Here is a 17,014-nt window from a genome sequence, read left to right as displayed (position 1 = left end):
TTTCATAAATATTACTGAATGTCTGAATGGGTAAGTGAATTCCATCAGTGTGTCAAAAATAAAAGAAATTTGGGGCTCCTGTGTGGCTCATTTGGTTAAGCAGCTGCCTTCAGCTCAGGTCATGATCCCAATGTCCTGGGATCGAGCCCCACATTGGGTTCCTCGCTCAGCAGAGAGCCTGCTTCTCCATCTCTCTCTGCCTGCTGCTCTGCCTACTTGTACTCTCTATCTCTGTGTCAAATAAGTAAAACCTTTTAAAAAATTATAAAAATAAATAAATAAATATAAATAAATAAAAGCAATTAGTTCTGGCCATGGGTATCACTGAGAAGGTAGCATTGAGGTAGTGCTTAAGGTATGAGAAGAATCTTTAATTCTCTACCTAAAAAGAACAGAGCCCTGAAAATAGATTTTTAAGGAGCATCACAGGAAAATGGGCCGTTATTTTTGGATTGGAGAACTTCCAACCTCTCAGCCCATACTACAAAAGCAGCAGCCTATTTGTCTGGCAACTGAGGCGCACCCAAATGCTCCTGAATTACTTCCGAACTTTCAGTGCCTCATGGAATATATGACTCATCACTGCACTATCAAAAAAAAAGTAATTGCTATTTATAAAACATAGAACTTGTGACTAAGATACTGGAGGATATTAGATTTCCATTTAGAAACTACACTTAAATTGGTGCTAATTTAGCCATGTAATTTAGCATGAGAGTCTCCCACATGGAGAGAACAGGCAGATACAAATTTAATAAAAATGGAAGATATGTCCAAAGTATTCTTTATTGACCCACCTAAAATTTCAAAAACCAGAACTTGATGGACTATCCAAAAAACAAACTTGACATGAAAGAAGCTTTTGCATTCTAAATGCTTGCAAAACTGGTTTATATTTTTGCTTTCTAGGAAAAAACCAAGCCAAGAGTTTTTAAATATATATATTTAAAGATATTATACACCCATTTAACCACAACCCAGCTCAGGATATTAAGTATTTCAACACCAAAGAATGCTCTTCCCTTCTGCCGCCTCCCAGTCCATTCCATTTTTTCGCCCAAAAAGTAATCACTGTCCAGTCAGGGGATTTTATTAGTAAAACTAAAAATAAGTAGAAAGTTGTCAGTAAAGAGAGCTCCATTTAAAAACTCAGGATATTTTTGTCTTCTTTTCATTTACCTTAAAGAAATTTTACATATAGTTCTTCAGTAGTAAGGGCACCTTAAGAGATTATTTCAGTATATGTTCTCTTAAAAAAAAAAAAAATTACATTCTATGTTTTATTATCTCACCCTGTAAACACATGGAATTATTTTGCTAATTCCTTCAACACACATTTATTGGGTAACCATTATATGCCGGCCACTCTTCTAGGCTCTGAGAATACAAATCTCTGTTGCATACTTAAGATTCTACTCTCCTGACGCATACATTCTAGGCAGTGGGCAGTGAATGAGCAATCAAATAAATTTATAAGAAAATAAATAGGAACATTTCAAAAGTGATCAGTTGTAATAAACATACTAAGAGTAATGATAGAGGTGAACAGTCTGGTGGCAACATTAGTTTCAAGGATAGGATCCTTTCAGGAATAACATGTCAGCTAGAACTTAATGATGAGAAGACATCAGCCATGCAAAAATCATACAAAAGGGAAGGAGGGTTCTAGGCAGAGTACAAAGGGCTTAAATGGGGAGGAAATATGGAAGATTTGCAAAACAGAAAGATCGGGACCAAAGTTCGGGTTCCCCCAAAATACAGGTTGTACCACAGGCTTAGGAACAAGCAATTTTTTGGACGTGATCCCAGAGAACCTGCAAAGGCTTGGGGATAGAAAGAGCAAGGGGGAAGTCAGTGGAAGGGGACATTATCGTCACTGCTCTGTGTGAGCAGGGCTCAGTTCTTCAGGAACCTCTTGAAAAGCCTACAGAAGGTCTGCAAAGAATATTCACCCAAAGGGTGAAAGGCAGAAGCGTTTTTTGAGGTTGTCCCCTGGGACATTAACCTTGCTCTTTTAGGCCATGTGTGCACGGGAGTGAAAGGGGCCTGTGAGAGGTCCTGCGTCCACGGCAAAAGTGATTTATTCTCTTCTTACAGTGAGAAGTAGAGTCTGTTAAGTCCCAAGTTCCCTGGGAACTGCCCAGTACAGCCACATCTGAAGTCAGTTGAGCTCAGGTATCTGACATGCTATATTAAGGGCAAGTGAAGCAGGAGCATAGTGATTAAGTAGAAAGAGATGAGTGAGACAGGAAACCAAGGGCCAGAGCACATCCAGCACTGTGGGCCCTCGTAAAAAAAAGAAAGAAAGAAAGAAAGAAAGAAAGAAAGAAAGAAAGAAAGAAAGAAAGTTGGATTTTATTCCAAATGTAGTAAGAAGCCATCGTTTTAAAAGCTGAGGAGCAGTATAATTGACAACTGCCCAAATGAGGCTATTGAACCAAGAAAGGTGAACACTGTGTTATGATGTCTAGAAGGAATTCTTTTTAAAGTTTTCCTTGATCAAGGATACAAAATCACCCTGTTATGTACAGCTGAAATATTGAATATATTTTGATATAAAATCAGAGACATCCTTGCATGATCATAACCTGTGCCTCGCTCTTCAAATCCTCTCCTTTTTCTAGGCAGAAGGGTTGTGTTTGAATCCTGAGATGTGTCGGGCTTTCTCTCAGATCCTGGCCCTCAGACATGTTGCTTACTGTTCGAAACACTCCCTGCTCTTCACTCAGCCCAATTTCTCATTTTTTATATTTCAGTCTAATTACTAGTCCCACTGAAAATTCGCCTCTGCCCGCCGTCTAAAAGAATCCCCCTGCTCTCCTCTCCTGTAGCACCATGTGATATTCTTAGCGCTTCACGTAATGTGTCATTTTATACCCAGTTGTTTAATTCCTATCTCCCCATTCAGATTGTAAATTTAATACAAAATGGGACTGTATCTGTTTTATTCACCACAGTGTCACAGTGCCTGGCACAGAGAAATCCAGTAAATGTTTATTGAAAACAAATGAATGAGGGACGCCTGGGTGGCTCAGTCGGTTAAGCATCTGTCTTTGGATCAGGTCATGACCCCGGGGACCTGGGATAGAGCACCACATTGGGCTCTCTGCTCAGCAGGAACCTGCTTCTCCCTCTCCCTGCCACTCCCTGCACTTGTACTCTCTCTCTGTCAAATAAATAAATAAAATCTTTAAAAAAAAAAAAAAAAAAAGGAAGGAAGGAAGGATTGATTCAAGATCTAGTTGAATCATGCCAAAGTGACCCTTTGCCCCTCATGAAGAAAGGCTATGGAACACCTTCAAGGGACTTTAGTGCAAAACTAGACACAGTAAAAAAAAACGTTGCTTTTGGCAAATGGTATCTCTGCAAAATATTTGTACGAAGCTATTTATTGGAGACTTGAGTGACACCTTTTGTAATAAAACAAGGTATCCCTTAAATAGTGTGTCTTACGTACTATCACATGCCTTCATACCTAAAGTTTTCCTGAAGGAATTAGGTTATCGCCAACAATATTTTTGATAAGAAATGAGTCTGAATAACTTCCAGATTAGCAAGTTCTTTTTTGTTCTTTTTCAGAACAACAAAATCAATAACTTGATTTTCAATATCAGAAGTTGAAAATAACTACAGGGCTTTTCAATTAAAAGGTCTACTGTTCCTCTGCTTTCTATGTGAAAGGCTTAATCGGTTTCAGGGAAATGCTGACATAGGATTAAGACAAATTGTGTCCTGTGTTTGAAAATCCCATAGAATACTCAACCTTACTAAATCCCAAGGATAGCAGTAGCTTCCTACATAAGATTAAACTGGCAAACAACTCTCTGTCTTTTGACCTGCATTGTTGGTTTCTATTTTACTTTAATTAGATTTAAAACAACTAAGATTTTCTGCCCTATTTTACAGGTTAGTGTAAATAAAACCTGTCAAAAATTCAGTTCTATTGTGTAATAACTCCTTGTGCTAAAGTCTAGTATTTTGCATATATGTGCCATGGAGGGAGAAGGAAAGAGATTAATTTTAAATGAAATGAATTAAGAACTGAATTCAAGACACCTAACTATGGAAAACAAGCTGAGGACTGCTGGAGAGGAGGTGCATGGGGGGATGGGGGAACTGGGTGATGGACAGCAAGGCGGCACTTAATGTAGGGAGCACTGGGTGTTCTAAGCAACTGATGAATCACTAAATTCTGCCTCTGAGACTAATAATACACTATTTGTTAACTACATTGAATTTAAGTAAAAACTTTTCTAGAAAAGAACTGAATTCAAGTTAAGATTTAATAAATTCTGAGAAAAGGGTATTTAAATATGTATTAGTTCAAATACAATTTTAAGTTACAAAGAAAATTTTAATTCAGTTTTAACTGATTGGCGAGTTCGCAATAACTCATAATGTTAGTTACCAAGAAATATAGTTTTTTTTTTTTTTCCTAGGAAACAGTTGAAATCCACGAAACAAAACTTCAAATGATTCTTTCTAAAAAAAAAAATTAAAATTGCCTCTGGTATTCAGAGACCTGTTCCATGCTATAACCTGTCTCAGAAGAAGGTTTTCTGAACCCAATAGGTAATCCCCTTCCAAACCAGTTCTATTTCTGTGCTATAGTGAGCCTAGCAGTTTCGGATTTGTTGAGTGAAGCAATTTAAGAATTGCTTCCTGCAGATGGAGATGCATTTTATGGTGAATCATTGGAGCTTTAAAAATAACAAACTGCTGGAAAAGAGGCTTAAAATGATCCCCCAAATAGTGAAATCTTATCTAGCCCATCTGATAGAGCAATTGAGGGGAAAGAAACTAATTGAAACTATGGAAACAGCAGGAAAAGTTGACTATTTCTCTTTTTTTATCCATTTAATGTAAAAGAAAATGGTCACATCTAATAGAGTGTCAAAAAAATGTTAACTAGGTATAAATGCTTTTAAAACTGTCCTTTACCTTCCATAAGGTCACTGAACTGAGTAGCTGGCCTCCAGCGGAAACACCTTTTGATGCAGGCTGGCCATTGTACATGGTTTTCAAAGAAATAGCACGGTCCATTTTAACATCATGTCAACCAATTCCAAGAGGAAATTTAATCTTTTCCAGTGCAAAGAAGTTGAAAACTTAAACTTTTAATTGAAAAAGCCTGAAGCTACTTTCAACCTCTTGTATTTAAAACTCAAATTATCCCTTGCAGGATTAAAGAAAAAAAGAGAGAGAGAGAGAAGACCACATATCAAAGGTAGCAAAGCAGTGATTTATTATCAGTAGTTCTTTTTTTAGGAAAGCTGTTTTCAGTTCTCTGAGCTTTGTATTTCAATTGTATCAGCTTAACAGAATATGTTCTTCCAAGATCATGTCCTGAGTATGTGTAAATTGGAACTCTAATAGAATAAGTTTCCAAATAATGCAGGAGACAAGATAAAATAATTGCCTTTCTTCTTCAGAATTAGTTTTAGGTGGGAGTTCCTTATATTTAATTAGTACATTCAGCATAACAATAGACTAAGGGGAAATACTTGATGCCAGACAGAGACCATATTTTGTTTGGGATAGCCCCTGTTAACTCCTGTTGCCCTGACATCCTGTCCAGTTAGTACTCATCAAAGATGTTTCATGTTATAAGGAATTATCACCACCATCATCATATTTCACTTTATAAAGAATTATCATCATCATCATCATGAACAGTTTTGCATGAAATGAGCTGGGATGCGTTCTGTCCAGTAAGCTCTCTCTCATACACTTAGCATCTCAACTGTGCCCACAAAGCTAACCAAATTGACCTTAACCCACTGAGCCACCCAGGCGCCCCACTAACCAAATTGTCCTTAAGAAAAACAGCTATGGCATGTATGACAGTTATATTCATAAAAGAATATTCAAAAAAAAAAAAAAAGAATATTCACTGAAGCCTAAAAAGAGCTTTGCCATACCATGTTTCCACACACATGGGTGTCTTTCCATGTGGTGATAACAAAAGTATAATGGTAAATTCTTTTAATGCAGCCTTTCTGATTTTATTGTATGGTAAATAGCTGGTCCAGCACTTTAAATTCTTTAGGTATTTGAGTCAAAGTTTATTTTCCTTCAGGTGCCTCTTGCCCCAACCTTAACTAACATAATAATCCATAGGTTCTCTTAATTATAATCAAAACTAAATTATTTTTTACAGCCATAACTTATTTTGACACTACCTAACATATTCACTAAGATATCCTTGGATACTTCAAATATATGTATAATTAGCTCATCATATTCTCCTCCTACTTTCCAAATTCATGTTCTTCAGTTCTAAGAACGGCATCAAAATCTATTGTTATCCAAACCAGAAACCAACCATCAAGTTGAATAGATATTTTTCCTCTAAACATCTATTAAATCATTGCTCTCCATGCCTGCTTCCATTGAGTTTACTTCACTTCTACTTGGATTTCAATGATAGCCTTCTCCCAGCTGCCTTATCTGAACATAATTCAAGGTCCAGGCAGGAGACAGAAGCCACACAGTAATTTAGGAATATTTAATATGAAGAATTATTAACTAGTAACAGGATTAACTCCTAAGTGGCAAAGAATACCTTAAGAGTTTAGATATACCAAATGTAGGGGGCAATCCTTACCTTTAGGGCTGGGGAAGAATACTCAAAAAGAGAATAAATTTTGAACACACACACACACACACACACACAATACTTACACTACTTTAGAGACCATGTGGTCACTGGATATAGAAAAGTTCACTGAGATGCCACAGACCAGGACTGGGAAAGAGGAAGCTATTCACTGAGGGGCTGAAGAAACTCACTAGGAAGCCACCTAGCCACCTGCCGGGATACTGCTGAAACTCATGAGGAACTTCATGGGGAAGCCATCTCCTGGGATGTTAAGGACCTCCCTGAGAAACCACCCACAAGGCTGCTGCTAAACTTACTAGAACTTGGCCCACGAGGCGGGGCGGGGGGGGGCGATGAAATGCTGTTAAAAGCCACCCACTCGAGAACCAGCAGAACTTTCTGAAAAGCCACTCTTGAAGGCACTATGAAACTTGCTGAGAATCCACCCACTGGGACACTTGCGTCTCACAGAAAACCCAGCTGGAGCATGGACTTACTGTGAATTCACCTGAGGAGATGCTGCTGAAACTTGCTGGGGGCAAGCACCACTGGGTTTCTTGCATATATGCCCAACAGGAGAAAGCAGAGAAGAAAGGGCATCCCTTCTTTACTCAGTGTCCCTCCAGTACATTTTCCACACCATAGCCTCAGAATGATCATTCTAAAACACAGTATGATTATTGCTCTGCCCAAAACCCTGCCATAGGGTAAAAAGAAAGAAGGAGAAACAAGAAGAAAAATGAGGTGGGAAGTCAAGGGTTAATTTTGATGACTGCAATTTTATGCAGTAGAGTGTGAAAGGAAGTCATCTCACAAGAATGTGGGACATAAGGCTTAGAGCTTGGGAAAGATCTTAACAACCAGTTTTGTAGGAGGAAAGAAGTGAAAGCCAAAATTAGTACAAACTTTTTAACAAATGATTTGGGAATGTTACCTGGACTAACAAAAATGTGTAGTCTATGCTACCGGGAGGAAGCTGGATGACTTAAAGGTCTGAACTGGGTTTGAGACTGAGGAAATAATCTCGTGTATGATGGGTAAATGTTGAGTGACAAATTTTATATTTTTCCCTATAATTGTTCTTTTTAAAAAGATTTTTATTTGAGAAAGAGAGAGAATGAGTAGGGGCAGGGGCAGGGGCAGAGGGAGACGTATACTCCCTGCAAAGCAGGAAGCCTGACTTGGAACTCAATTCCAGGACCCTGGGATTATGATCTGAGCCAAAGGCAGGGGTTTAACCGAGTCACCCAGGTGCCCTGTTCCCTATAATTGTATAGCAAACCTTATATCTGGACCTCAGTACTATAAGCTAAATATACCACCTGGTTCAAGGGTTAGGCATTAAAACATCTTCTAGTCACTAATCTCTGATCCATATTATTCAGGACATTGACCATGTATTAGGATGTTTGGGACAGTTCCATATGTTCCCCCTTTTCCTGTAGTTTGAGAGCAAGTCTGATGCATCAACATATTTAGAGGCAAGAAGTCCTCCAAATTTCTTGTTTTCTCCCCATGCAAAATTACAATATCAAGCATTTGGTGAAAGTGAGAAAGTGGGATAAATTAAATTTTTTGTTGCAAATTCAACATAGGAATATAGCAATGTTCATAAAAAATGTTTCCATGTTTATAAACGTGTGTCTTTCTAGGGAGTTACTTGTTATTCCTATGTGTGTGAGGAATAAATCCCTCCCCCAGCAATTTTGTAAATATTTCTTAATAGCAGAAAAGAGCAATCTTCAATGCCGCCAGCACTGTTTCCACCTCCCTGGCAACAGTTGAATTCACCATGGAAACAGCTGAGTAGAAATTGTGTGTATGTGAACATTAGTGAGGTCAAGGGAATGGGTGAAACAGCACTTTGTTGGCTTAAATATTTTAAGAGAATTTTTGTTTCTTTTTAGTAGGAGTTAAAATAGCATTTTAAAAGCTTATACCAACTCTTCCAGCCTCAAATAGCCTCCAAATAGGCACATTATCTTCACAGGAAATTATCTGAAAACTCCAGAGCTTCATAAGCACTGCATTTACTGATTCTGTTATATTAAATCTTGCCCAAATTGCCCTTCCAGTGCAAGGGACTGGAGACTGGCTAATTTTGCAATGAATATGGAGTAAGAAAATCTGTTATGGAATTGTTGCTTGGTCACAAAGTCTAATCTTAAAAAACCCTGAGATATGTTTCTAATTTGGGGAGGTAATTTTAGACACGTGAAATGAGACAGTCATTCAATAATCATGAATGCATTCTTTTATTTTCTCTCCCACTGGTAACCTCTACCTCATCCTTTTTTTTCCCCAACCCATTTCTCTTTGTACCAGACTCTTTTCTGTTTGCTCTTATCCCACAGTTAACTGATTCAGATTCAATTAATTGTATGTTTCATCTTTGCCCACTTCCTTTCCCTATCATCTAATGAGCAGCTCATCACTGCTGGCACATTCTCCTGCATCTCTCATGTAAGTTATTTAGATTATGGCCCCTTGTACAGTGTTAGCTCCTCTCTTAGAAGCAAAGCTTTATCTCCATTTCCTAAGAACTAGTATGTCCGTTGGCTAAAGGAATGAAAAGGATGGCTCTTGCTGGGAAGGAAATTTCTGATCATCCTTCTCTACCAATGAAGAAGTTTTTATAAAGTGAACCATGGCTTTAAGAGAAAACAGAAGGGAGAAAGGGGGAAAGAGAGAGAAATTATAACATAAATTCAATCTTCCTTCACAAAATATGCACAGGATTGGATTAGACAGATCCTAGAGCAAGAAAAGACCAAAAAAAATATATATATATTGTTGTGAATTATCCCTCTTTTTTTATATCACCTCTTCACATGTAATTCTCACTTTTATTATTGCTCATATCCTTTTTTATCTTCTTTATTTCTACCTTTAATAAAATCTTTTCACATAAAGAAGAAGGTTCCTTGAAGCTGAAGGACATTTCTCTTGAGCTCTCCCTTCATGAGTATATTATATAGACTTTGTTTTCTTAAGTTCAGTTTCTAGGCCACCTTAAGATAATTTTGGTTTTGCATTTTTTTCTGTTATATTCACATTTGGCTACTTTCAAAAAGAAAAAATGAAAAATGTCAAAGATGATGGTGTGCCTTACAGCAAGAAATAACATCCTTTGAGGCAGCTCTGTCCTAGAGACAGACTATCTGTGGATGAGGCGACAGTTGAGTCTCCAAGCACAGCTGACAACTCACTTGAAAAGAATTCAGAAATTGTAAGGATGACTAGGGGTGGAGGTGGGGAGGCTGGTGGGTATTGCTTTGTAATCAGCAGACTCTTACTGTGTGGTGTGAAATTCATGAAAAAGGAATGAAAGTTCCACTTGAACCACAGCTACTTGGGGTCTCATTTACATTCTTAAGCCAGTGCTGTGGTACTATAAATAGAAGAGCCTATACATAGAGATGGGTTATTTCTGCCAATAGTAATTTTTATTTTTTAGAAGTATCTAGAGACATTATTCATAAGGACTCATTTCGGCTCACTTTCCTGCTGAGAATCTCCCTCTCTTGACACCGTGGGTGGTCAACTTTGAAACGCGCTAATGATCCATTAGACACAAAGGGTGCAGGAAGAGTTATTTATTTTTTTTAAGTTAATACATGCAGGAGTCCTTTTAGTTCTAGAACATTTTCAGGCATCTGGCTGTTATGTAAATAGAGGCATCCTTTTCAAGCCAGCATCTTTGATTTTTTTAATCAGCTAAATTTTCTAAAGATAATTTTTAATACCCGTAGAAACTTAATGACAGTCATCTTGATACACTAACCATATTGTGACTTGTAATTGAATATGCTATAATGGTTACAGTGCCAAAATAAACAGATGTTTGCATACACTTATATAGGTAGCACTTTTTAAACTAAGCTTTAAAATGACTGACTGAATGTTTTCCTACTTTATGTTGCTAAGTGTAATATACATCCAGTAGAACATATATGGCCCTAGTAAAATAAAAACCCTCTAATCTTTGTCTTAATGGATAAATATTGTATTTTCAGATATACATTAGTCAAAGGCTAAAATGTAGCCTGAAAAGAGAAAATTATAATGCCCTGGCATCCTGCTAGAAACAATAGTAACTGATGCCCACCAACCTTTCATTCTGGTGAGGAAATTTGTCTCAGGGGAGCTGGCTTTTGCACAAAGTAGGCTGTGCAAGAGGATCACATGGTGACATCTTTAAAACACAGAATCTTGGGCCTCACCCTTGATCTCCTAAATCAAAATCTCAGAAAGCAAGGGCAGCTGGGGAGTCTGCATTTTAAAAGCCACGTGAATGATTCCCAGGTAACATTCTGTGGTGCCAGTCCTCAGAGAAGCTTTTAGAAGCCACTGGCATTTGAATCCATTTATCACAGAGCTAAGGCCTTAAAATCCTTGCCTACTGCCTAAATTCCCTTTTCATATGCTTACGCTGTGTCTTATAAGGATCTGTTCATGCCCTTATGGTGTCTTCCCAAACAAGAGCAGAATTAAGTCTTCTGAACTCCGTGGCAAGTGACTCTGTCCATAACATAGGTGCACAGCGAATACTGGTTGACAGCAGCTGGCAATAAATATGGGGTTATGGTTTACAGGTAAGAACGTCACCGATACCTGGGTTCTTTCTCAGACCTACTTTTAATTCTAAAAAGTGCTCTGACTTCCTCAGAGGAGGCTTTGCAAAACAGTTTTCCATATGGTTCCAGATCTGTGAAGGGTAAGATTTTGACAACTTTTTCAAATTAAAAAAGTGGACTGCATGTAAATCTATTCTCCCGTAACTAATTAAACAGTATCCAGTACATTCACAGACATGTTCCAACATTTAAAGTGAACTGGGTGAAGGAGGGTGACATCGTATTAATCATTGTTTCCAAACAATTGACTGCCACCTAGGACAGCCTCAGGACACTTACTTTCTTGGTCAACACTGCTGTTTGCTTCAGGGTGTGGAGAGCTGTCATTAGAGTTAAGTGACAACAGACTCAGCTGACTTGCAGCTTTTGTAGAAGTTGAGATTTCGTAATAGGATCTTTGGCAAGATCTGAAAAGGAGAAAACTTTTGGTCCAAGTAATACAGCTGGTAGCAAAAATAGATTTTATTAAAACTACAGGTGAAGTACTGAGCACTCCAGGAAATATTTTGAAACTCGAAGGTACAATTGAAGTGAAATATACAGAGGCCTCATCATCTGGCAAAATTTTAGTTGGTTAACACTGACTCTTCCTAATGCAAAGTCAAGATGGCCAAGAGGGCTCTGGGCAATTGCTCATGGTCAGCCAGATGAGAGGATCTTCCCCCTGCATGGAGCATTTTCTCTAGAATTTAATTTCTCTCCCTGCTCTAGCTGCCTGCTGATGTGCAGAAGCACGCGGTTAGTCATCTCCACATGAATTTATAACAACCAACTTCTTCCAACACCTGATGAAAGCAAAAAGGAAATGAGGCTTGATTGATCAATAGGATATGATTAAAATTAGTGCTTTCCCTGGTTTATAGCAGAAAAGCATCTTTCCTGCGTTTCAAATCTGGTTAGGTCTATATGATTCAAGCACTTAAATCAATCAATATTTAGATTCGTTTGACTTTCATATATGTGGCATTCTCCTTTACTATAAAAAGATGAATTTGGCCCTTCCAGAATGCAGCTTCAAGAGTGTTATACTCCAGGACTTCGTCCCAGAGTACAGGTGCTTAATACTGAACTTCCAATTCCAAGTTAAGTGAATGGAGGTGAAATTACATGGGATTTATCCATGGCCCCAAATAATATTAAGCTCCTACCTAACACTTTAAGTCACACCAGAAACATATCTCTCTATCCCTGCCAGGTGGTCTGGCTATGCTTTTACCACTATTCTCAGGCAAGAAGAAACAGCATTAGCTCAAGGGTCCTCGAAATTCTGGTTTGTAAGCCCCAAAACCAAAAAGTTGGTTTAGGGCACTTTATAACCATCTTAGTGACATTGATCCTTGTTTTGTTTTTTTCCCATCTCTCAAAACCTGTGAGATTCTCTGTCTGCTAAGTGTAAAATGCTATGCGAGTTGCCATGAAAGTTTTAAAACGATTAATTACTGGTCACTCACATTCAGCACCTTACGTGTCAATAAAATCCAAGGGTCTCAAAGCCTCACCCACCAAAGCTAGATGTACCTGCTCCCTGACATACAAATTCTCTCGAGAGTGCTTCCTCCCATTAACATAGAGAATGAATAAGAAAGTATGTACACTTTTGGAAAGGGAACCTCTTCATATTTCAAAATTGGATATTCACTAGTATGATACTTTCCTGAAAGTAAATTTATTTTGGACGAAGGGGGTTAAAAGATGGAAAGAGGTATGAAGGGACCAGAAGAATATGAAGGACAAGAACATTCGCGGGTATGGGGAAGAACTCCAAATAGATTGGGAGGCTGGGTGGTGAAACCAAAGACGCTGACATCCTAACCTGGGGGATGGTCCTGGCACCTGTCCTTAAGCGTTAACAGTCATGTTTAGAAGATAAGATGTAAGCAGAAGGAAAAAACCCTGAAGATTCATATGTGGCAAGTGTGTGGACTAAAGCAAAAAAGGGGGAGACAGGGGAAGGGAAGGGCATTAATATTAAATAGAATTCATTTAATTGTAGGTGACAAAACCCCCATTCAAACTGGCTTGAAGACTAAAAAAAGGGGGTTAAGCTCCACTGGCTCATATAACTGCAGAGTAATCGTTAGATCTAGTACCCAAATAATATCATCGACCATCTGTCTGCCCCAGTGCCTTGCATTTGCACCACTAGGGACTGGTCATCTCTCCTCTGCCAGGCTCTCCCCTTGAATGGGCAGAGCCCCCAGCAGCTACCAGGTCAGTGGGCACTGGGAATGGTGGAGGAATGAGTCTACAAAGGCAGGCTGGGGTTGCCTTTACTTTAAAAGGGTGGAATAGATGCAGGGGAAGCAGAAACACCAGATTCCCAGTCCCCTTCCCCTCTTGGAGGAGGCTTGCCGAGCAGGTGAGCATAGTTTCAGCTCCTCTCTCACAGACGCTCTCAGCCTGGGGCCACCAAGCCCTACTTGAAGCCAGGGAGGTGTTGAGTCATTTTGGCTCCCCACCGTGCTTTTCTTGCCGAGTTACCTCAAAGGTGGCTCTTGGAGGACTTTGTCCTCAGCGGAGGAAGCTTATCCCCAGCTTGAAATTCTCCTGAGTGTTGCGCCTAAGATGTTTTCTTCTAATCGACATTTGAAGCACTTTACTGAGGCAGCGCCATACATATTTAATGAAACCCTAAAAAGGCACCTAGTGCGAAATAAAGGTGAGATAAATCAAAAATAAAAATAGATGGCTTAAAATAGAATTTATGGCTTCAGGCAAACTATAAAGCTGCTAGTCTGCTTTCAATGCGAAGTACACAGCGAAAAATACTTTAAAGTTGAAAAACACAGAAAGAGAAAGGGAGAAGACAAGCTGCAATTTTCATTTTATTTGTGTGTGTGTGTGTGTGTGTGTGTGTGTGCACTAGCCTGTGTGTAAAAGATCAATTGTTTTCTGATTGGTTTTATCTTCCCTTTTTCCTTTTTAGTGATCATGGAAACTGGTTTTGTGAGTGTCCAAGGCTATACGCAGGCAAGATGTGCCAGTTTGCTACCTGTGAAAACAGCCCGTGTGGGGACGGTGCCACCTGTGTTCCTAAATCCAAGACAGATGTCGTCTGCCTCTGCCCATATGGGAGGTCTGGACTCCTCTGCACGGATGGTAAGATCATGTAATGAGAAAGCATGGTGCACGGTGCACGGGGCGGGGGAAGGAGGCGAGGAGTAGAGAAGTCACGTGAAGGAAGCAAGGACAGCCCCTGACTGATCAAATAGGTCGAATCCTTTCCTTGGTTCTTTTCAAGTCATGGGAGAAAAGACCTACTAGTGAGACTGATCACTGAGCAGGTAATTCTCACAGCCAGTCATGAAATTACAAAGGAAGTAATGAGTTTACCCTGAGGTTAGACTTCAGAAAATCCCCGTATTCTAAAAATCTCAAAGTCATTCTGATGCTCAGAGAGTGACAAAGAAAATCAGATGCAAAACATAAATTCAAAATATTTTCTCTCATTTTGGCAAACTGAGGATATAATATTAACATATCTATGTGTTGTAGACCAGTTTCTTTTTTGTTTAAAGATAACAAAACCCATGACACGTTTAGTAAATAGCAAGAAACAAAATCACAAATAAAATCTATGTGCCTCTCCTTAGGAAAATCCAGTATGTGGAAATCCTAAATTACAAAAAGGTACAAGATGCTTGTATATAAGTTTGTTTAAGAAGCAACTTGCCTAAGAATGTAATGTTAGCTTTGATACATAGAAATAAATATGTCTATAAATATTTCTGGAAATAATTAAAGGTATTTGGTATTACTATTTTATCAACTCAGAGTTGGGCTTGTTTCATTTTTATTTTCACCATAAATTTTTATTTAATTTGTTAAAGACTTATTTATTTATTTGGAGGGGGAGGGGCAGATGGAGAGGGAGAGAGAGAGAATCTCAAGCAAGCTCCCTTTTGAGCAGGGAAACCAAGGAGGGGCTCTGTCTCACAACCCTGAAATCATGATCAGAGCCGAAATCTAGAGTCAGATGCCCAACTGACTGAGCCACCCAGGTGCCCCTCACCCTAAAAATTTTTTTAATTAAATTAAATTTAAAAAACAAAGTTTTTTCTGGTGCTGGTGGTATTTGTTATCAAATTCTAGCACAAGGCTATCAAAGTGAGCACAGGTCACTATGTCCCAGGCACAAAATGAAACAAACAGATCTAACCTGTGCCGACTCATCAGAAAGCTGGAGTGCCACACCCTGATTTAACAGGCATGAAAATTGAAACTAGAATAAAGAAGAATTTGTGACTAAAAGGTATTGAAATTTTTGGCATATATATCTTTAAGGGAATTGAGTTCTATGTATTTCTATGTAGCTGGGAGAGGGGAAGTTAAGAAGTACTCTGAGTTTCATTCTCTGTACGGCACGTTTATATTAGAAGTTAGCCAAGTCACTTTTATAATAAAAAAGGCATCATACACCAGATGGAATTGAAGTTTTGTCCATTCCGATAAAAACAAAACCATTTATTCTATTGAGGTAAATGCTATTGAAAAATGCAGTTGATCACAAAAAAATTTGATTACTAAGGATGAATCATCAGTTTTGCTTCCTAGTTGAAAATTAGACTGATCACATGAAATAAGAAATGAATTTGTTTTTGTTTTTGTTTTTATTTTTGTTTTTGTTTTTTAATGTGGGGCTTGAACCCACAACCCTGAGATCAAGACTGGAACTGAGATTAAGAGTCAGACACTTAACTGAACCACCCAGGCACCCCAAGAAATGAAGATTTATAAGAATGTCTTCACATATGTACAAAAAATTGTTTGTTCCCATCTCTTGGTCATATTATGGCTCCAGAGAGGCAGAGATTTATAGATTACTGAGAGAGGAAATATTAGACAAAATTTACCTTTCATTGTAGGTAAGAAGAAATTCCTACATGCACCCATTCAGAGGAATTCCTCAAAATAACTCTTCCATTAGTATATTCCACAAAAGTGCCAGAGCAGTTTGAGATTCTTACCCTCATGGAACTTGCCTTCTGAGAAGATCAAAAGAAAGTAACAATGGCTCAAGACACAGAATAGAGTTTATGGGAAGAATTATGAAGGAAATAAACAGGAGTGTGAGGAGTAAATAGGGTGACAGGTGCTCATAACAGGAATAACTCCAGAAGAGTAGAGATTAGTGCTAATGCCTAAATAAGAAATATGACATATGAAACCAGGAGAACAACTATTCAAGCAGAAATTTCAGAAAAATGAAAAACTCTGAAGAGAGCTAGAACCTAGGCATTTTTATTTATTATTATTTTTTTTTAAGAATGAAAGGTGCTATTCTAGCAGAGCATAAGGGAGCAAGGGGAAAACCATATCTTTAATGAGCAGGGCCTACATCATAAAGGATCTTAGGCACATGCGAAGGTCTTAGACTTTGATTTCTAGGTGCCTTAAGAAGCCATCGGAGAGTTTTAAGGAGGCAAGTGGTATATATATATATATTTGTTTAAACAATTCTGACTGCCCTATGTCAATTTTAGAAGGCTTTTGTCAGTTAACCCTGACAAAAGATAATTTTGCTTAAGACCAGGGTGATGGCCGGTGGAGATGTAAATAAGTGGATAAACTTGAGATCTGTTCTGGAGATAGAATTGACAGAACTTGCTGGGAAGTGTGTGGGACAGGCTGAGTCAAGTACATCTAGATTTCTTTATTTTATTTGTTTGGACTATGGGTAGATTGTGGCACCATGAAGAGGATTAGGAGCATAACAGGGTTTTTATGGGGCATTATTGGGAGGTAAACAAGAGTTCCACCATGTACGGATGAAGGG

General features: G+C 38.5%; 1 protein-coding gene across 1 annotated transcript in view; it reads left to right on the top strand.

Annotated features, from left to right (window-relative positions):
* The window catches only part of EYS (eyes shut homolog), a gene marked incomplete at its 5' end in the record, with an annotated part of 1,535,590 nt that overhangs the window by 1,414,803 nt on the left and 103,773 nt on the right, over positions 1-17,014 (top strand). Inside the window, 1 exon segment of the mRNA XM_082729457.1 lies at positions 14,165-14,337. Within this exon segment, the coding sequence (XP_082585583.1) occupies positions 14,165-14,337 (173 nt within the window).

This window comes from Mustela nivalis (genome assembly GCF_964662115.1).
Source record: "Mustela nivalis genome assembly, chromosome: 5".
In the NCBI taxonomy this organism is placed as follows: domain Eukaryota; kingdom Metazoa; phylum Chordata; class Mammalia; order Carnivora; family Mustelidae; genus Mustela; species Mustela nivalis.
The sequence above is the reverse complement of the archived record's forward strand: the minus strand, read 5'-3'. Positions and strand labels throughout refer to the sequence as shown.